This window comes from Anguilla rostrata, chromosome 2 (assembly GCF_018555375.3).
Source record: "Anguilla rostrata isolate EN2019 chromosome 2, ASM1855537v3, whole genome shotgun sequence".
Taxonomy (NCBI): domain Eukaryota; kingdom Metazoa; phylum Chordata; class Actinopteri; order Anguilliformes; family Anguillidae; genus Anguilla; species Anguilla rostrata.
This window is the reverse complement of record NC_057934.1, coordinates 12625627-12647571: the sequence shown is the minus strand read 5'-3', so window position 1 is coordinate 12647571 and position 21945 is coordinate 12625627. Positions and strand designations below refer to the sequence as shown.

At 37.9% G+C, this 21945-nt stretch overlaps 1 protein-coding gene across 1 annotated transcript; it reads left to right on the top strand.

The window, feature by feature from the left end:
• The first annotated feature begins 3462 nt into the window (after positions 1-3462).
• On the top strand, positions 3463-7932 carry hhex (hematopoietically expressed homeobox). Its single transcript, XM_064320460.1, has 4 exons — positions 3463-3996; positions 6162-6340; positions 6810-6860; positions 7327-7932. The coding sequence occupies exons 1-4, from the start codon at positions 3645-3647 to the stop codon at positions 7564-7566; spliced, it is 822 nt and encodes a 273-aa protein (XP_064176530.1). The 5' UTR covers positions 3463-3644; the 3' UTR covers positions 7567-7932.
• The last annotated feature ends 14013 nt before the right edge of the window (positions 7933-21945 follow it).

The following is a 21945-nucleotide window of genomic DNA, read 5'->3' as shown; positions in this document are numbered from 1 at the left end:
AAGTACTTGGTGTGTTATGAATTTGTGAGGAGACTGTCAGGTTGTCTGTTATTTTCAGACTTGTGCAGGCCCTTTATCCCTTTTTTAAATATTGTACCACTTAGCATTTGAAAACCACATTGGTTTTTATTGACTACAAGGTTAATAAAAACCCGACTCACTAGAGGGCGCAGTTGTATATACAGCTGTAAATATCGGCCTAATAATTGAACTTGCATAGATATAACTTAAAGGCAGGAATGAGGCTTAGTGCAGTTCATATTTAAATATTTCCGTCGAAGAAGGCATAAACTAATGTGTTTCGATTTTGTCACACTTTGCAACTAATAATGCCCAATGTTTTTAACCCAATACGCGTTATACTGTTCTGCCTGGGTTGATTGCATAATCTGGGTGAGTATCGTCGAACTGTCTACTTCTGATTGTAGGCCTACAGTGACTGTACTTTGCAGTTACCTATTATTATTACCCTGCGGTTACCTTGCACGGCCATGCTCATTTGCGTATTAATTGGACTAAATGTGCTGCCTGCTTCAAGCAGGACTAATGCAAATATTGCTCCTTTCCAGAACACGTAGGCTTAAATTTGACTGACCTATAAACAGGGTTCACAAATCGAAATTTAGTGTGAACGTACCCTCTGAACGAAAAAAACAAACGTTACCCGACGTGTAAGACATCAACCATGTTCAGTCATAGTATACCTAATTGCAATGCGACTGAACAATTTTGAAATGACCTACGGTTCAGCACATTGACCCTAACGATTATCACCTGTATTAATTATGATTTTTTAATCATAGGGCCTCTTGTGCAGTTAAATGTTAATGTGTCTAATAACTTCAACGTGCCGTGGGGAATACATTTCAGTTATCTTTCATTACCCTATGTTAAACATTTTTAAATTTACTTTATTTACTGATGATTCGTCTAAAAGTCGGTAGCTTTCCAAGTGTTATTGAATTTATCCTTCTTATCCCGTTTACAAGACGTAATAGCCTGCAACTCAATCTGGTTTCCAGTCTATTCCTATTTGGCGTGGCATCTTAAGCTATTGTTCCACTTCATTCTATTTGCAAATAATGTTACTGTTAAGTGGAGAATGTATATTCTAACTCTTGCTTAGTTGATTAAAAGCTTAGTAAAAGTGCCTCCCACTAATGGATTATTCTGATAACCCTGTAGAAAACTCTTTTAGAAACCTATCATGTAGCTACATTGTCTAGCATGGGCCTATACAATCTAAGTTTTTTTCACCACTGTGGTGATGCGATGAATTTGTTTAATCTGCATACATTAAATGCATGTTATCTTTTTTTTAGCACGTTCTAATTAATTGTAGGCTATTGTTAGTCAATGTACAGCGCAGCTCCTATTGAATCGCGTCCGTTAGTGCTAGCATTCATGAGACCTATAATGTCCAATCCTGGCATCAATGTAGTGCCTTTTTCAACTCTAAGGGAAAAGTGCCAGTAATCACATGTTCGAAGCAAGAACATTCGGGGGCATGTGAAATTTAATTTTGGGAGCTTGTGACCCGTCTAATGTTTGACCCATGCTCTTAATGTGCTGGCGTATATCTGAAAACTATACGGCGCCAGCAATCGCCCATCATGACCTCGATAACAACGTTTAGGTTTTGCGATAATTAGCCTGCTTTTTACGTTTGCCGGCCATTTCTGCACTGGCGTCTAGACGAAAATGGAGTGCGGTCCAGTCAATTAGCTGTAGGCTAATAATTGTCAAACTACAAATATTGGCTATCTACCGATTGTCTTTCATGTAAAGCTACTTGTCAGCTTTTTATCCCCTATATTTAGTTTCAGAATGATTTGTAGGCTACCCTATATCGTTGACGAAGACTGACTGGAGGACTGGAAAATGACCCATGTAACGCGGTTTTGATATAGCCTATCCTAAATGTGGTGGTAAAACTTTTTTCGCAGTTTACCTGTTCAATAGACAGGACCTTTTGTAGCGATTAAATAATGATGTGTGTGGTGCGTGTGTGTTTAAAAAGATGACTTTCATTAACCTCTTTGTAGGCTATATGTTCTCAAACATCCGTCTCACAGTCTACCTATTCTAGATTGCGGTGGCATAGGCACAAATATAAAACTGAAAACATATAGGCCTACCGGGTTTTAGTTTGGAGAAATCTGTTTATTGTGTTTATGGTCGGTAGCCTATGTCCTAAGCTGTTGATTAGGCTACTCATATGTCCACGTAATACTGCGTTTAATGTGTATTTTACTCTGCCAGTATCAATACCCTGTGAATTCAATTAATCAACTAGCCTAATTATTTGCAGCCTGCAGTCAGAAACGATTGTAATGACAATGCAGTAATTAACTTGACAAAAAATGTAACTGAGTCAATCATGGACTATATCCCATTTAACTTTAGTGATAACATCCTAATTCTTAACAAACACCTAAGGTTACCATGTTAGCCTGTATCTTTTTTCTGCCGGTTCACCCATATAATGACATTGGCCTCTTCCCTTTGCAACTGGACTGGGCCTGGAAACTAACAATGGTCTATCACGGTGCATTAAACCAGTAAATATAGAAACTGTTTCCTATTCATAAACTGCACACTGCGGCATATATACTATGGGGCTATGTGTCGATTTTGCGTAGGTGAAACCTTTAACAGTGCATTTAGTCCCAGATATTATGCCGTTTCATATTGCATAATTATCACAGGTAAAAAATGTTTTTAGGCATGACTTCTATAGGCTAGACCCCCTCCTATATAATAATAATAATAATATGCTTGTTGTCATCGGATAATAACTTTTTCATTGGTCGTCTACTCTATAAGCCTAGGCCTTTGTTAAAATCTCAATTGCTGTTCCAGCTGTGTAAAAAAAGCAATGGGTTATTAAAAATTGGTTATATAGTTTTCACGAGAAATATATTACTCAAGACACTATGTAGCCTACACTCTCGAAAGATTCGTACATATTAATGGCTTATTTATAGCCTCAAAGTTGTGCGATAAGGTTTTTGGAGAATATCAATGTCATGATATAGGCTACCTAGACAACCGCGCCAAATACCTGTATTAGCCCGTAGGCCTCTTTATTGGGGCTAAATAATTATTAGGCTAGCCTACTTAAATTTAATGCAGTCGTCCTTCTTTTCAGCGTCCAGTTCTGAACATGCCATTACCCACAATGGTTTAAGCGTCAGAACGCCTATTAGGCTTCTGCTAGTGGTTGAGCTGGAACGAAACTCGAATAACTTTATTATATGGTAGCCTATAGCCTACTCGCCGATATTCATGCTGGAGAGATGTTTAAATCCACTTTTAAACAGAAATGAAAAGAGCGTTCGTTTTTTTTTTCTGGTTACCATGCCATTGATTCAAGATGTGCTATAGATGTAATCCTGTTGTGAAGTGCAAATCTTTCGCGAGAGCCAATCAGAATTCATGCTTACCTGCAGGAAGTTGGCCTACACTTATCTCCTCCCTCTCGATACTTAGATAGCGACCAAACTGGCACAAGTTTTGCCAACAAAGCTCCGGTGACCGATGGAGAAAGGAACACCTTCAGATGTTTAGCAGTTGATGAGCTACGGAATCATTGTTCATCTTTTTATTCTTGAAACGTAACTGAATAGCGGCAATTATTAGTCATGCAATACCAGCACCCTGTGTCTTCAGCCATGAGTGTTCCTCTTTATGCACCGACCCCACTTCAGCCCGTCCATCCAACTCCCTTCTACATTGAAGATATCCTGGGCAGAAATGTGACTCCAACGTCTTCTGCAGTCGTCCCGACTCCAACTCTACCGTCCCCAAATTCGTCCTTCACGAGTTTGGTACCCCATTACAGAACTCCCATCTATGAGCCAACGCCGATTCACCCAGCCTTCTCGCACCACGCAGCACTGACTTACGGCTCCGGAGCTTTTGGCAATTCAATGTACCCATTTCATCGCGCAGTCGGAGAATACGCGCATGCACTGATCAGGCACGATCCTCTTGGTAAGTAGCTCGTTTAATTGTATATAAAATGCAAATATAGTGTTAGCAAATGGGACACTGTAAATGTATTTTAGCTTAAATACCACGGCATGCTACTAAGCAAGCTTAACGTTGCCTACATCCTGACGTTAAAAAAACATGCTGACTTTGTGCGAAGTACTGCAGATTTTCTGATTTTTTTAATTGTATTTTTTAGATAAATGCTACTTTTATGCGACCACAGCCTACAGGCTATTTGTAGCTATATTTACTGAGGTCTCTCACGCTTTGACAGCTGCGCTTCTTCCATTCACCACAGTTTTGTAAAGTAACGGGGTGGCAAGAAATTCACAACATTTGATTTTAGTTCCAAACAAAATTATTGCCATTCAGGACAATTACTTTCATAAATTGACATGTCGTAAAATTGTAAAAATGCAAAGTGTTTAATAATGCAAACTAAAGTTTATACCCATAAATAAAAAAATAACAATGTCTTCGCTTTGGAAGGGTACAACAATCAATACTTGGTGGAGTAACTTCGATTCTTCAAAAAATATGCGGGGGTCTCAGTTTTATACGGAGCTGTAGGCTAATCCAGTTTACTAAATCATTGGTTTACTTCTGCCGCTTCAAACATAAGAGAAATATCCAGACGATACGCCTACAATTCTGTTGAGGCGAATGTTACTGTTGCATTCTTCATGATCACCATATATCCTAATAGCCTGTTTGGAATAGTTTGATGTGTTTCAAGCAGGGAATGGCCAACACTTTTCACGAGAGAGTCCTCGTTTTTATATTTTTAACAAATGGCCTTCATGTTTTTTGTATGATATTAGTAATTTAACGCATTATTTCTGTACACATTCTGGATAGTTTTCCTCGTGTGGGCCATTCGGGGCCAAGGGGCCAGATAGGGCGACCTTGAGCCCTGTTTATTTGTTATTGTATTTATTTTAAAGAAATCTATTGGTCGCGCAAACTACTCCAGCAAATAAAATGCACTCAGTCACTTGTGTTGGCAATGACGTGCTGGTCCGGGGTTAACAGCCTGTGTTCAGCAAGCCCTGACCCTTTTCCGTTCATACAGGAAATCTTGAGCTCTCGATAGGAGTAAATCTGGTTTCAGAAGCTGTTAAATGTTTTCCTGGCTACCTCAAGCAGACTCTTCCCCGGGAGTCGTGCACGATGCTGATTATTTTATCGACATCCTCAATACAGACATATTCAGGAAACACTCGACTTCTGATAGCCGGGATCCGTTTTTCTGATATTGTTCATTTCCTCTGAGTGGGATGTGACTTTATGGCAGCTAAAATAACTGGTTGCTTCCTATTTTTCAAAACCGCACAGTAAACGAAGCATGAACTGACGCAAGTAACTGAAGTGGTTTTTTTTTGTTTGTTTTTTACAGCTAATGTATATAAGCCTATGTATTTTCATCATAATGGTTTTCAGAGAATTTTCAAATAGGCAGACCTAGGTGTAGGCCAATGCTTGTGGTATTTTTAGGATTTGAGCTTCTGCAATAAATTACTGATTAATTCATTTTTATTGGTTGGGGGTGTTCATTTTTTTTGTGCAGCATATTTCAAAGGACTATGGTGCTAACAAAATTAGACAATAAAAACATCGTCTAATTTGAAACCTTTTCAATGTTTCTTTGTCATTTAAGTGTAAGTTAAATTGGCCTTTAAAAAGGGATTTCATTGTAAAAGTAGGTTATGAAATTAAAGGCAATCTGTGCTTGTTCTTATCTCACATTTTTCAGTACTTAATGCCCAAGAATTTGAGGAAACATTTTTTTATTTAAAAATAATAAAGCTAAATGAATAAATAAACCCCAGTGCCCTACAGATATTGTGATAATGGATAAGACGGATGTTAAAGTCACACTGAAGATAAACCAACAGGAAACACATTGACGGAAATTTTGCCATAGTTTAGTTGAAGGCCGTCCCTGCAAGCTAAGGTTGAACGGATGTTGGCTGCAGGGCAGCGAATGAGCTCAGAATGTCTCTTATTTATCCAATCGTAATTTAATGGACAAGTAATTTGTCCTTTTCTTTCCTTTAATAGCCTATTTTTTTTTTAGAATTGTCTTCGATTAATGCATGGTGTCAGTGTTGCCCCTTTTTATTATGCTACCCCTGCTGTATGTTAAACTAATCTCTTTTTTAAAGGTAAACCACTTTTATGGACCCCGTTTATTCAAAGACCCCTGCACAAAAGGAAGGGTGGCCAAGTAAGATTCTCCAACGACCAGACCGTTGAACTGGAAAAGAAGTTTGAGACGCAGAAATACCTCTCACCACCTGAACGGAAAAGATTGGCTAAGATGTTACAACTAAGCGAAAGACAGGTAAAAACCCATGAAGCTCAGGCCATGTGTGACACAATTAATTAATTGCAATAATAAGCTTTAAAATAAATTGACCTACGTCTCGTATTAGTCATGGCCTTGAGGGATAATTCTGTCAAACATACTTAACGAGGCTAATTGTAAGACAACAAAATAGTTCGGAACTGTAAAGTATATTATGCTAGATACAATTCAAAATGTTGAAATGTAAACTAATATTAAATGCTTACACAATTATCAAATATAGTCTTTTATTCAGTTGGAAGAGTAGCCAAAATAAAGAATAGACTAGGCTACCTGGACAGAACGGCCATGTCTTTAGGCTACTACGTATTATGAACACGAATGCGAAAAGAAAATATGCGTTACTATAGTCTAATCCTTGAATAATATAGAAAATATTTACACGTTTTACAGGTTATAATAGATTTTTAGTATGAAATTAATATGTATTTTCGCATGTTTATAGGTGAAGACTTGGTTCCAGAACCGTAGAGCGAAGTGGCGACGACTGAAACAGGTGGGGACATTAAATGAATAAATGATGTACCGTGTTTTGACTATATTATTAGGCTGTATCTTCATGTAGTTTCACCCCTTTCTTAGTCATATGCGACATGGCGTGTGCCAATGTAATAACAAAAGAAAAAGATCTATCATCATGACAATACAAATGTATAGTGCCATTTACAAATGTTTAGAGTACCAACTAGATTTATTTAACTCTGATAAAATGTAGTTTTTGCAGTAATTAAAGAGAACGGAAAATATCAACAGAATTCTGATTGGCTTTGGTTTAAAAGCTGTTTGGGAAAAAGTGGCATTTTTAAATATCTCTGAACATATGTTTTTCATAATAAATGCAATATGAATGTATTTGCAGTGCGCGAATAAGCGTACGCGTTTTGGTGGTATTTCTTGTGCTCTTATCAGCTACCTATATATAAATATGTGTGTGTGTGTGTGTGTGTGTGTTTCACTCACAGGAAAACCCACAAGGTGTAAAGAGGGAATTGGAGGGCGAAAATGCCGAAATAAACTGCGAACCGAGACAGGAACTGGGTGTCAGCCCCAACGAGAGAAGCACAGAAATTGCGAACAGCCGGTCGCAATGTTCCTCTTCTCCTGTATCGCAGGAAGAAATTGAGTCAGACATTTCGGACGATTCGGATCAAGAGCTGGACATTGAAGACGATATCGATGCGTCTTTAAATGCGCAAATATGAGAAAGGACTGATTGGGGTAATGGGGAGATTTTATTCTCCTGAAACATCCCCCCCAAGCTACATATCACTTTTTATAAATAAATTGTGTTCCAAAATAAAGTTTGTATATATGTATGTATATTTGGTGGAAACAAATGTTCTTGTTAATGTAAGTTAAGAATATATCTTTGGCCTACGGTATTTTGGGTTTTTAAACTAACCAAAATGTATGTATGGGGTAGGCTGTTTCTTTGTGTTCACAGCAGTGAGTCCAGCTTGATTAATATTCACTAATTGCTGCTTTAGTGGGGAAAATACTTTTCACGTTGTTCAAATGGCCATTTTAGTCTTTATGATTTTTGTGAAATAAAAAATAATCTTTTGTGATAGATGTGTGAATTGATTTTTTGTTCTGCAATACTCCAGTAACTTATAACAATGATCATTTATTAGGTTAATTTAGTCTTTTAAAAACATTTTAAAGAAAAAATATTCTTATTGTTGTTAATGATCATTAAATATTATTATTTATATCATAATTGAAATGTTATAACTTTTGATAGTGTAAGCTGTAGACTAATTATTTAATTGGAATTCGTGTAGGCCTACCCTTAGTTATTCGGTCTAAACAATGTAAAATAAAAGCGGCCAAACTGTTTGCTGTTCGTTTAATACGTGCTGTACACGTTTAGTTGCTATGAAAACAACACCTATTTCTAAACTGTGAGGCCGCAAGGTTTTGCGGTTATAATGTGAAATTAACTTTAAAAGATAAAGAAGTGTGTTATTGCCCCATAGTTAGCCTACTTAAGTAATAATATAATTAATTATTATATTAATTGTTAAATGTTATTTGACAAATGAAGGAAAGCGTAATACTGAGATGCAGATTTGAACATCGATTAGAAGAAATTCGGAAACAAAAAAGAAACAGGCCTATTAATAGCATTAACATTTTCTCCAGAATACTTTGCAGCTAAATATATATTGTTTAAATTTATTAACGGTTTCATTTGCGATTGCTTTGTGTTTGTGAGGAGGAAATTACCTGTTTGCTTTCCCATCTTAAACCCTATGCTCGGCACCCTGTTCAGTGTAAAAAGACTGCAGCGGAGTATTTCCAATTAAATCGGCTGAGAAACTGTCACTCGTTTCTGAAAATCTGTCCGGTTCTACAACTGCTCATACTGCACAACGTCATCTGTCCTGAAAACAGGAAAGAAACGGAACAGCAAATCCAGAACAATTGAATAAAGAGGAAAATCGGTGAAAAACAGGAAAAATATATTATTCAAAATTAATTTCCTTGAAACTGGTGAATAATATCCTGTTGAAAGTACTTTACAGCAGACACTGCTTGTACTTGGATGATTTAAAGAAACTAACTCCTATATTTCAGTGGTTTCTATTTGTGATTTCATGCTTAAAACGTATTGCCTCAACCAAGGGAATATGACACAAACTGCTGCACTACCAAAGGCAATTGGAATACCTTTGTTGATAGGAAATATAAAGTTCAATAGAATTCTCTTGCAAGGAAAGGAATTAATCTATACTAACACTGGATACCTACCCTGTTTGCAAGGTGGCTTTGTCCTGTTGACTCGCCATATATATGATGTATACAACACAGCTTTGCTCTTGTCTTTGACTCGTATATCAGTAGATTCAACTTCAAAAAGGTTATCATTTAGCAGAAAGATAAACACAGAAGAGTTTTCGATAAGCAAGATGTTAATGATTGGAGGGCCTGTAATGATCTCAGTCCGACAGTGTGTGATTAATCTTTCTGTTGTATCCACCTTCATGCATACTCATTCAGTTCAATGGCCTTAAATATGCAAAACCATTCCAAAACCAATAGCATGCGTATCGATTTTTCTTGTATTGTGTAATGGTTCACAAATCATGCAAAGGCAAAATCAACATTGGAAGCAGAACACACACAAGTTGTACAGGGAAGATTAGGTGAAACATTGGCTTCTTTGATCGCAATAGTTGACACTCGGTTTCCAAGGCCCAGGGAGGTTCTGCACAGGATAGTCTTGCACTCCACTTACTCATGTGACACCCATAATCTTTTAGCACCATGGTGATGGTGCCAAGGGCTGGCATCATATAAAGTCCCTTGCTGAAGAGTGGAAAGTCTTGTTGTGAAAGTAGAAGATTATTATTATTATTATTATTATTATTATTAGAGCAAATGGCATAGTATTTGGTACAGGGCTTCTGTGAGCCAAAATAAAAATGAATTATAGGTTTATCAACTTGCCACAGACCGTTCATCTTGTAAATGTAGATTAATATCCTATTGCAAGTAGATAGATCTTGATAAGTATCAGAGGCTATTTTGTAGATATCATTTGTTTTGCACAAATTTTATAAAGTAAGAATTTATTTTATTTTTATTTTATTTTATTGAACTTATAGTTTCTTTGGCCATCAATGATTTAAAAGACAAAGTGCTGCATACATAAAGATTACGCAAAATTAAGAGTTAGTGCAGATGGGCAAAATTAATTTGATCTTTTTGGATAATAGACCAGAATATGTGGTGGGCACATTTTTTAGGATAGAAGATTGCAATAGCATTAATTGGACTTTGTGTGGAGTAACCTACAGTCAAAAGCAAGTCAAAAATAGTAGCTAGCAGCCTGAGTATAAACAGAAGTACACAATTGACAAATGAACCTCTTGCTAAAGTCAGTAGCTTCTGTGGTTTGTTTGAAATAACTCTAGAATCTAGAGGTTCCACAGAACTATCCATTGAAGCATATTGCCTCGCCTGCACTTGTAGCAAAAAGACATTGATGTCTTCTTGGTTCACAACAAATTTCTGGGAGTCAAAATTAGAGTTAGACACACAAAAAAGTGTGAAAGTGTTAGATTTCTGGAGTTTTTCTGACCTGTATCACAGCTTGTGTTCAGGGTTCATCTTTTGTGGTGTATTCAATTTCATCACAGCATTGCATGTATACTACTGTGTGCATGTGTATACAGTTGACAAATGAGTGTGTTAAAATATATGAAATATTATATAACAAAAAAGTATTAGTTCATGAATGCTTACAATGTAAAGAAAATCCTGTTGTCTGCACCTCAATGGGGTATGCAATTGTGTTTTGGAACATGACCACGATTGATGCTGTTATATTCCTTTTAAAACTCCCCTTTGAAATTGCATGATGGATGGACATTTGGTTCATATCATATAAACCATGTTTCAAAACACCTTGCACTAACGCTGGAGATTGTATTAATAAACACACACACACACATTTAAACTTAATCATTCATTTTTCACATTAGTTGTCTCCATTATTTTTAGAGAAGTTTCCTTCATTTTTTTTTTTCAAGTTAAAGCATCTTTGGACTTCTTGCTCTTTAGTTGTGTTTTATGCAAATAATTTGCGTGTTAAACAATTATGTTATCTTATCATTGTGATTTATGCCTACAGCACCATGGAGGGAGATGGCACTGTTTGTACTAGGCTATTATGAGAAAGTATGTTGCCATTTTGCCTCTGTTTGAACAAGTAATTGTTTTTATAGCATTATCTAAATTGGATGTTCAGGCAGAAAATCTTGTAATCATTTAAAGTGGTAGGTGAATGCTTTTGAAATGCCATATCTCAATCTGTATTGGGCCTAATTGAAAAGCAAATAGCACAGCTGAATGAACAGTAAACCAACTATTTATATTTCCTTAGCTGCCAGTGGAATCCTCATTTCATTAGAATTTCCCTTGCTGAAAATAATGCAGGACTTAATGAATTAATGTTTTAGAAATTACACTCTAAATGCTGCCATTAGTGAAGAGAGGATGTGGTTTCTGTGACAACTCTTGACCAAATATTGACCTGATTGCAAAAATGAGACAGGGGTGCGACCGGTGTACCATTGCTCAGAGGCCATTCAATTAATTGTTTAATTGAGGACACAGGCCTTGCCTCACTGGTCAATTTACTAGGTCTTGTTTAAAAGCTCTTTTGAACTAACAAACTGTCATTAAATTACCCACCAGGGCCATCAGTCTCATTGTGCATACTCTATTTATATGTGCTGAAATATAACCCATGTTTCACCATGATAAAACAAAGCCAGAGATCCTAACATGTTGCTTTTCCTTCTTATAGCTGTGACTAAGGCATTGTATTGTGACAAAATCAATATAAACATGTTATATGAACTTCAAAATGTGTGACTTTAAATGATAAATTATAAGCCATGACACTCTACCTCCCTGAAGGAAAAGTTCTGGCATGCTCTTTAATTATTTCTATAAACAAATAACTAACGTAAAGCATGGATAAGACATAAAACATACATGAAACATGATCTTATGGCAGAAAAACGTCCATATGCTTATGTTATTCATGTCTCAAAAGAACAGTAATAATTAAGTGTCTTTTATTTGGTGACTCATGTCTTCACTTCCTGGTCTTCACTATTTCCAGTCATTACGTGCAATGATGAGGGAAAAGCTCACAAATACTGTTAAGAACAGAGTAAACTGTGGACCACCAATATACATACTCAAGGTCATGTATAACGCCAGGAAATAGATTTATTTATAGAGGGGAAATTAACCACATCAGGAGCTCCCCGTTTTTTAAAAAACACTGAATGACAGGGTTGGTATCTGTAAATGCTACATTAAAATGCTGTTTCTGTCTCCATCCACCAGCCAGATGAGCCACTGTTTGCTGTCTTTTCAAACTAATTGCTCCATGGATAATTTAACATTTCTGTCCCTGCAAGTCACTAAAAGAAAAACAGGGGAACTGTGGACAATGCGTTAGTGTAAGCCCTGGATTTATAACCCCGTGCTGCTGCTGGTAATGGGGCTGTCCACGCACTAACACTCATTTATTTGGGTGCTTCGTTCATCTGTGTCACTCGAGTCAATGACAGGAGTTTCAAAAACGGTTGAGAGATACAGTATCAATGCAAACACTGTCCTTTCATTAATTTATCAACCGCTTTGGAGATAATGGTGCCGGTTATTCCAAGGTCAACAACCACAGCAGCCGCATTCCACAGTTGTTCAATTATAACAACACATTAACTAATGTCGCCCAAGCTCCCTGTCTGATTAATTATCATGGAATTGTACACGCACCTTTCTGTATTCGTTCAAGCAAGCCCATAGGACACAGCCCACTCCATTTCATCATTCAATTAATGGCCCACACCTTGAGACAAAATGGATTCAGCCAAAGACATAAAAAATCTGACCAAGGACTCATTAGTTTTGTCATAATTTGGTGGTGGGGGTGGGGGTGGGGGGGTATTAGTATTTCCTGAAAAACTAAGATTTATCCAAAAACAAAGTATGTGGTAGAAACATATAAAATGTATAGCTGTACATACTCCCACACACTGTTTTCAACACTGTAGACACAGAGGACAGGGTGAAGTTTGCTTAGGTTCAGCACACCTCTGGCCAGTGAAATCAATATCAGCACTCCACTATGTCCTTGTTTACTTTAATCATCCATAGACTTAGCTACAATGTAAAACTGTCGGCAAATATTTTCCAACTCTACCAGGTAATAAACAATATCTATAAAGGCTGTGTTCCATGTGTCAAGAGGTGTGAATGGTAAAGCATCCCATCACTCTGAGCTTTAATGACATTGTGATTACTGGCTCCATTGAACCAATGTGGACCAGTGGGTTACAGCCCCACTGGTCCACTTGGGTTCCGTGAAGCCAGATATACTTTTTAATGCTCCATATGCTCAGGGTCAGTTGTAATCAAGACAAGGGCCACAAGTCCATGGTGCAGTCATCAATCCAGAAGCTAATCCTGCTCATTCCACATCATATAGTTGCCCAATTAAGGAGGGTATCAGTCAGTAAGATATTCCCTACCTCATCAAACAATAGCATCTCTTCAGGTTGATTGGATTCCTGAAGTCAGCATGCACCAGCTGAAAATCAACTGATGGAATACAAAGTAGAAAGAAATGCACACCTTTTGGAGGATATGTGTGCTCATGTGGACTCTCCCAAATTGACAGCAAGTACTGCAGTGATGGAACAGGCCTGAAAATGCATAAAAATGTGGGTTTTAAAAATAATATTAAAGGTTTTTAGTACATGGATAACAAGGTGGTTAAGCTGACTGTAGACAGTGAGCAGCTTCAGAATGTGAGATGGGTTCAGGAAGTGTGGTGATAGCAGCTATATATTTGTTTTTGTGAAGGTTCCATCCGACACAAATCATAAATCTCTTACTGACACTTCACTTTTTTAAAACAAAGATTGCATTGTACTAAAACATATAACAGTCAATGCAGCTGTGGAATTTTAAAGTGCTGAATCAAAATATGTAATTACAATCTTATCTCATTGGAACAGCCTGAATAAGCTTACATTGACCATAAACAGCTATACTTATTGTGGTAATAATACACAGACAATCTTATCAGTATGCTGAGACGGCATGTCCAATTTACCTGTTAAAAGCTTATTGATTGCTAGTAGTTTTATGATAGATGGTGTTGTTGCCATAGCAAGCCCATTGATTTTGACTGCTAATGTAAATGGTTTCCCTGTAAAGTTAACCCAATGGTCAAGAAAGTTTCACTCTGGTCTTTGTGTGAGCACTGAAGTGGAAAATCTGTTTGTCTTTAGAATGTGTGTGGGTAAGGCACTAATATCCGTAATAGTGGCTGCACAAATTAAGACATACCGAAGCACTGTCTGAAAATCTTTTCAACAAATGGAGAATTTATGTGATTATGCTATCGCCAGGGACGTAAGTTAGCATGACGCAGCAAAAGACAGAGAAAAGGTAGAAAGAGAAGTAACTGGTGGGAGAGATCATGGCGTACAAAGGCAGTGGCCCAGTTACCTGAAAAAAGCAAACATCGACCCGAGGTTAAACAAATAAGACAGCACTTCTCAGGAAAGTGGGAGATAAAATGCTGGGAGCTGCTCTTTAATAGAAACAAGCTGATGAGTTTTGTTGGTTATAAGTGGCCTTTCTGTTTTAAAGTGCTGTTTTTTGCACTAACAATCCAAAAACTAAAGGGTTGTGTTCAAATTACCTTTTACTTCATATGCTGAAATAATTTCCTTTTCCACGGACAAGGTGATGCACAGAGAACGTAAATGATTGGTGTGTGTCAGCCAATGACTTGGCAATGTCGAATTACAGCAAGAACTCAAACCAGGCACAGGCAATTACTGTAATATGGTATAAATTCATATCTATTCACATATAAATTTCATATCTATTCAGAACTTGCTGGCCAGGAAGAGGTGTTGAAGGCGTAACTTAGCCATGCTAAATAGATTTTATCACAAGAGATCCCCTGGTGACTTGACCTTTGGGGACTTGAACTGTGTGACATGCACTGCACCAGATATTACCACATGATATACAATGTGAAAGATGATGATAACTGAAGATCTATGCTAATGAACTGAATTATGTGTATACTGTAGCATTTTGAAGATATGACACAACTTTACGCAACATTTGATGCTATAATGGCAGAAATTTAACCAAGTGATTAGAATAAGTGGCTTACAAATGAATGACTGGTTTTTATTTTTTGAACCATTGAATTAGTTTTGTGAACAGGATATATCCTGTTTTCTGCTATTTTGTATTGCCAGTGGAGGTGATATGAGTCACTGTATTTTTTTCGGCCTCTCCTGTGTTGAGAGAGGGGGGGGAGGAGAGAGAGAGAGAAAGAGAGAGAGGGCTTCAGGGCCTACAAAGTGGTGGACTCCCAAGCCAGCCAGGAATATCTGCACATGACAGACAATTAATCTCTTTGGCTCAGGAAGTTATTCTTGCATGTATGTTTCCACAAATAATGTTATTGGGAGAGCTAGAGGCCTTGAACAATGGCTGCTAATTTGTTTTGCTTCCTTTTTTCCCTGCTACACACTGTAAAAACAAAGATGAAAATGCAAGGAAACACCCTTAATTGACAGCACAAGAATGAGGCAGTCTGCACAGGGGATTTCTTTCAATGGAGTCAGAGGACTTTTAAAAGCCTTTACCCTCCCCAATTCCCTCTCACTCTCTTTCTCTTTTTTTGAGCCAGTTGGCCATGCAGTGTTTTTTGTGAGTGGACTGTTAAATCCAACACAGAATTCTGGGAGGTGCTAATAGCATTTTACAAATTAAAGCTGGGAGGTTCTCAGTGGTCATGGATAGCACCAGGGCAACTTGCAACAACCACCCACCCCCCCTCCCTCAACCACACACACACACACACACACACACATACACTCATATAGCACATAGCCTAACATTCAAGCTGCTCAGGTCAGAATTTAATCTCAGAGTGAGAAGGATGAACTGGGTGTTCTGGGGGTGTGGAAGTGAAATCCGGTGAGTTTTCACACATTCAGCTGTTTGGTGTGGCGACTCCAGAGCTGTCATTAGTGTTATCATTATCATTACAGAACCAGTTCACACTGCATTTAGTGGAGTTCCTTATTTATTGCACAATCAGAGAACACAGATACATATAACATTCTTAAGCCTGGATATCTTCATATTATTTGTACTTTCCCCTTATGGGTGTACCATCAATGCCCTTTATGAATGCGCCAGCAGCCATATCACCTTTAATTCTGCTCCTGCTGAATCTAAGCAGGTGTGGGCTTGCTTAGTACTTGGATGGGAGAGCTCCTGGGAAAACTAAGTTGCTGCTGGAAGTTGGGTTGGTGGGCCAGTAGGGGGTGATGCCCCAGTGCAGCGATGGGGACACTGTGCAGTAGTCTATTGGCTGAGATGTTAAACCGAGGTCCTGACTCACTGTGTTTATTAAAGATGCCATGACTCTAATCACAAAAAGCAATTTCACTGTGGTCCTGGTTAAATTCTCAACCTAGCTCTGTGTAGCTGCTACCTAATCATCCCCCATCCCTCTCCTTCTCCACCTCAGGTGATGTGTGGTGAGTGCTCTGGCACAAAGTGGCTGCCAGGTGGGTGATACACATTGGTGGTGGCTGAGGTGAGTTTACCCCTCATCACTGTAAAGCACTTTGAGTGTGAGAAAAGCACAGTCTAAATTCAAGGAATTCATTAATGATTCATTATTTTAACTGAGATACTGAGTTTGTGTCAGGGCATAATTGGTAAAATATGACCTCAGCCATCTACTTTTGTCCCCTGCATCAGCACTGCTTGGATATAATTATTTTTGTGCTAAACAGCAGGCATTTCAGCAAGTTGTTAATGTGGTCTAGCAATCAAATTTGCTCAACCAAATAATCAAGAGAGCTGCTCTCATCAAAAAACTCTGAGTCTGCTAAGTTATGGAGCATGTGGCGGTAGTGGTGGATGGTAAAGGAATGATGAAGTTTGAGGGGGAGGCGATGTTGGGGTGAACAGCACATCGAGGAAGATTTTTCTGTCTCAAGGACTGTGGGATAAAAGCCGGCTCTCCTCTCAAAAGGTTATCAATACAGCCAAAAGAGCCTCTTGGCTCCCAGTAGAGCCTTGTACTTATCTCAGTCTACTGAACTCATGATATTTCTCTTTGTCTAAGAAGTTACACAGAAGGGAGGCCCAACCAACCAAGCTACATAAATAATTTTTTCATTTTATTGTCAAAAGAATGTGTCATCTAAGTGATTGTCAACATAATATGTTTGAGAATTGCATTTGCAAATGACATTATTCTGCATTTAATTAACATTCGTCTTCAATGCAAACCTAAATTAAGTTTTTCTTTCAAGAAGTTTAGCGGGTTTTTATTTATATTTACCAAACTTTTTACGAGGAAAATGAAACATAATGCTTCTGTTATAATGAGTTAAAGTTAAAGGGAAATATTGACTGACGCCTGACCACTGTTCCAGGAACTGTAGAGTTCACTTCATTCATGGGTGATGTGAACTGAAAGTAATATGGCTGAAGGTGATGACACACAAAACCAGTAGGACAATAACAACGCTGTGCTGTTGCACACTATTTTGAGAGTGTGCTGACAAACCTCTCGGCCATTTCACTACATCTCAGAACAGTCTACATGTTCTGAACAGCCACCTGCTTCCTAGAGTTGAAAGGGCTTCCTGTCTGCATGAATGGTAAGTGTTGAGGAGCTATGGAGAGGCATTACTCTCCCTACACCAAGGAGTAGTGGCCATCATCTTGACAGGACATACTCAAGCATTATTTGCTGAGAAGCGTTACAGAAAGGGAACAAGATAACCCAATTTTTCACTTTAGATCTTTATGGTGTGTTTTTGTATGAGCATGACAACTGGCTTGGGATATTTGGATATTCATCTTCATCAACTTACAATATTTATACATTTAAATATTTCCCCACCTCATACATAACAGAGCGATGTAGGCAAAATATTACTGATTGTATTTCAAATTATACACATCAAAGTGATATAATCAGAATTTCCATTGTGATCATGACCGCAGGAGAGCCAAAAACACAGAGATATAGGCCTATCCTAAAGTTTCAGTATGATTTCCTTCTGGTTATTCATAGTAGAGGCCTTTAAAATTGTCACTTATCAATTAGTTTAACACTTGGCTTCTGCTGCAGAAAATTAATCAGTTTACCACTTAACACAACTCTGTTTGGAGTTCTGGCCACAATTCTGGAGTCACCGCCATTGTTACAGTACAAGTACCCTTTAACTTCTCTAAGAATCTTGACTCATTCCGCAGTCTGTGGAAAGTGTTATCTTGGGCAGCTTGCTACAGGAAGTTCTGTTTATCACTTCCTCTCAGTTGTAGTTTGTTTAGGGCTTCATCATATGATCAGATTGCATTACGAGAGAGGCTTTTTTTGTGCCCAGCGCTCTTCAAAAGAGTGGACCCGTAGGATTCACTATCACTTATTGCATATGTTCGCATGTATGAAAACAACGTCTATCAGGAGGTGACAGATTTGTCTGTTGGTCTTATTGGAGCACTGGTTTTGAATACCCAGTATGATTTCAGAAAATAAAGAGTTTCACTTCTCCTTTCTAATTGAACACAATAACCCAGGTCTTTGGTAGAACTATTTCACAACATAACAGAGGGTGAGCCCACATGGGAAAGAGTGTCAAAGAGGAAACTAAGTATGTTAGATAGAATGCGTCCTCCTCCTGTAGTTCTGCGTCTTCTTTTGCCATTGTAATCAGACAGCAGTAGAAGCACAAGCTACGATTATCCACCAACAGTCGATCTGGTGGATGGCCTTGTAAAGGCCGAGAAACACAAAGAGAGTGCAAATTGCATTTCCTGATTTTTTTTATATTGTTTGGCCACTTTCTAATCTCCATTTAACAAAATGTCAACTTGAATGAAAAGATTTCTGAGGTGTGGGTGTCCACTTTTTTGCGCCAAACTCCCCAGTCTCATTGTATTATTTAATTTGGCATTTAATGTTCTTGACAAAGACAATATAAGTATTAATCAGACAGAATTTCCTAATTTTATGTCTATCGGTTTATTGGGTGTTCTTACATAAGGAAATGCTTTTATGGTGAAAAAAAAAGATCTTTGCATTGGCAATAAAGATTGTTTGGAGAGGTGAATGAAACGATCTCTCAGCTGAAAAGAGCAGCCCCAAAAAAAGGTTCTAAATTTGCCTGATTGCTAGGACTGTATTCATGGCTAAATATTTGGATTAGATCCCCCTCTTCGATTAATGCGCCAATGAAATGGCTGAGAGCTCCTGATGAAGAACCCTATGAGAGCCAGTCTGGTGCCCACACCCTCCTCTTCAAAACTGCACTTCATCATGGTTGAACTCTTGTGTGCTCAGGAGTGGGCCTTTTTGCCCTGCTGAAATCCATCAGAAGGGGGCTGTAATGCCCCTCAAGTACCCTTTCATCGTCCAGCCATTCGGCCCAAATGACAGTGGCTCCACACACAAAAACCTTTCAGAGGCTTTGCGTCTCTTCAGACTCCGCTAAGTGGAAGAGGACCATCAAAACAAGACGTAAACATCCCTGGTCAACACTCTCCCCCTCAAAAAAGGGCCAAGGAAGATGGCTAAGACAGCCATCATGTGCAGCCGTCATTCTGATTTGGAGTTATTTTTCAGACCATTGTTTCCGGGGTGATCTACAGTGCATTACAAGATTTAAGTGCAGAACAGAGCACAGTGGAAGCCGCAAACCACACACAATGCCAAAGTACAATCAACATAATTATTTTTCAAAATACCTAAGCTACTACTTTTAAGAACCTGAAATGACAAAGAGCACAGACAAGATACTTCATGATAACAAGTTGATTCCTTTTCATAACAATTTCAAGCTAAACAATAAAACAATGCTTACACGTTAAAAGAATAAAAGAAATCATTTGTATTGCTAGATAAAATGCACCTTTAAATTGTTAATTTAATACTTTAAATTGTAAACTATGAATAATGTAGAATTATGAAAATCTATCAGGTTTTCATCCGTCATATATAGTCCTATACAGAAACACTTACAGGAAATGCACAGGCAACAAGACATGAGGATTTTTCTAAATTCTTTGATGGAGCGTGTATTTCCAGGCATGAATGGCAGATGTTGATGTGTATCGATGTGGAGTACAGAGCATTTACATTAATGTGCAATAGTAAGGCATTTACCTTGCTTGTAACTGGAACATGTGCAAACACCTAAGCAAAAACTTTCTGAGACCTATCCTTTACATTTCAAATAGCCTATCTTCAAAAAAGAATGAGTCTTGGCATCTCAGAAATGACACATTCTTATGTGATGATGATCATACTTATTATTGTTTCTGGTTTCCCAGCCATTTCCCAAGTCAGTCCCATTCATGGACAGAACATTTACAAAAAATCCTGTGTTCCCAATTACACCCCCTGGAGGACATCCATGATATTCTCACTTTCCACATTCAGACATGCATAGGCACCATCTCCAGGCAAATGTACTTATCAGTATTTCAAAAAATTATATGGTCTTTATTTACACATCAGGTACATTTCAAAGCTGAGGAATTGATTCTTGTGAGTAAACATAGATCTCCAACGCACACAACTCACACAAACATAGAGAGTGAGAGAGAGAGGGGGGGTAGAAGGATCTTGACAAAACTAATCTAATCTGTGGATTGACAGGGAACACAATAAACTCTGAACTGAAGTCCCTACAAACACAGAAAAAACAGAGCCTTATCACTCTGAAATGGTTAGACTTGTCCAGTGTTTGAGCTCTGTGCACAGCACAATGTCTCCAAAATCTCTGAATCTTGAATTAATAGATGTACACAGAGAGGGGTGAAGAGGAATCAGTAGTCCCTTGTCCTTGTTGATAACAAAGAGACTCATTACCAGAAATAATGAGTATTATGGTTCCTGTTTGAAGTTGACAAAAGGAGCCTATTCAGTAATTAGGGGACATTAATTTTTACTGATACTAATGCAAGCACTGTAAGCTATACACGTTGCCTATTTAACTTACCATACAAAATATAGAGGTCCAGAACTTCCACAATCAAGGGTCACCAAGTGTGTTGAAACCCAAATTTGTGGAAAGGATAGAGTGAATGGTAAAGTGTGCGAGGGGGAATAACACATTGAAGAAAGATAAATGTGTGTGTTTGAGAGAGACAGACAGACAGACAGACAGAGAGAGAGAGAGAGAGAGAGAGAGAGAGAGAGAGAGAGAGAGATCATCCGATTTTTGCAAGTTCAGTCCCTGAAAGGACAAGATTCCAGAAGTGTGTCAGTATCCGGGTATTTTCCCTCTGATGTAACTTTAGCACTGACACTGTATCCGCCTGATAAATGACCTCTGACTTAAATGTCAGCAAAATAGTTTGGCATTACAATGCCATCCACCCTCATGCTGTTCCTGTACTGCAGACACATTTCCGGTACTGGTGTGTGCAATCATGGCCGGCTTCTTGTTTTTGTCAGAGAAATAAGGAAATTTATTGTTTGGGGTTTTGTTTTAAAACCAGATCAAAATTCTACCATTAATTAAAATAAAAAACACTAACTTTATTCCATCATTTTCACTAAAGATGTCATACATTAAAGTACCAAATAGAAAGAGATTAATTCTGCTCTATTTCAACGGATGTTTTCAATATTCTTAGGATCCTGAATTTTCCTCAGACAAAAGTAAAAACTGAAAACTGACTTTTTTAGGCCTACACAATACAACAACAACAACAAAAAAACAGTTCATGTACTGAACACAGCAAAGCACAAAAAAGTTAATACGACAACATTGAATGGTATTCATCATGAACAATCTGGTGATAATTTCATATATTCCTATATAATCTTCATAACTTTTTAAGTCAACAAAAATGTATGACTCTGTGACAATATTTAACAAAAGAGTAATAAAGCCCGGTTTGTTGGATTCAATGTTCTACAGATCACAAGGTTACTTTTTTTTTCTTTTCCTTCAGTTGCTTTTTTGCTGACCACAGTAGGT

Coding starts and splice junctions, on each gene's coding strand:
- hhex (XM_064320460.1), top strand. CDS start 3,645: ATGCAATACCAGCACCCTGTGTCTTCAGCCATGAGTGTTCCTCTTTAT. Junction 3,997..6,161: donor GATCAGGCACGATCCTCTTG/GTAAGTAGCTCG, acceptor TCTTTTTTAAAG/GTAAACCACTTTTATGGACC. Junction 6,341..6,809: donor TACAACTAAGCGAAAGACAG/GTAAAAACCCAT, acceptor GCATGTTTATAG/GTGAAGACTTGGTTCCAGAA.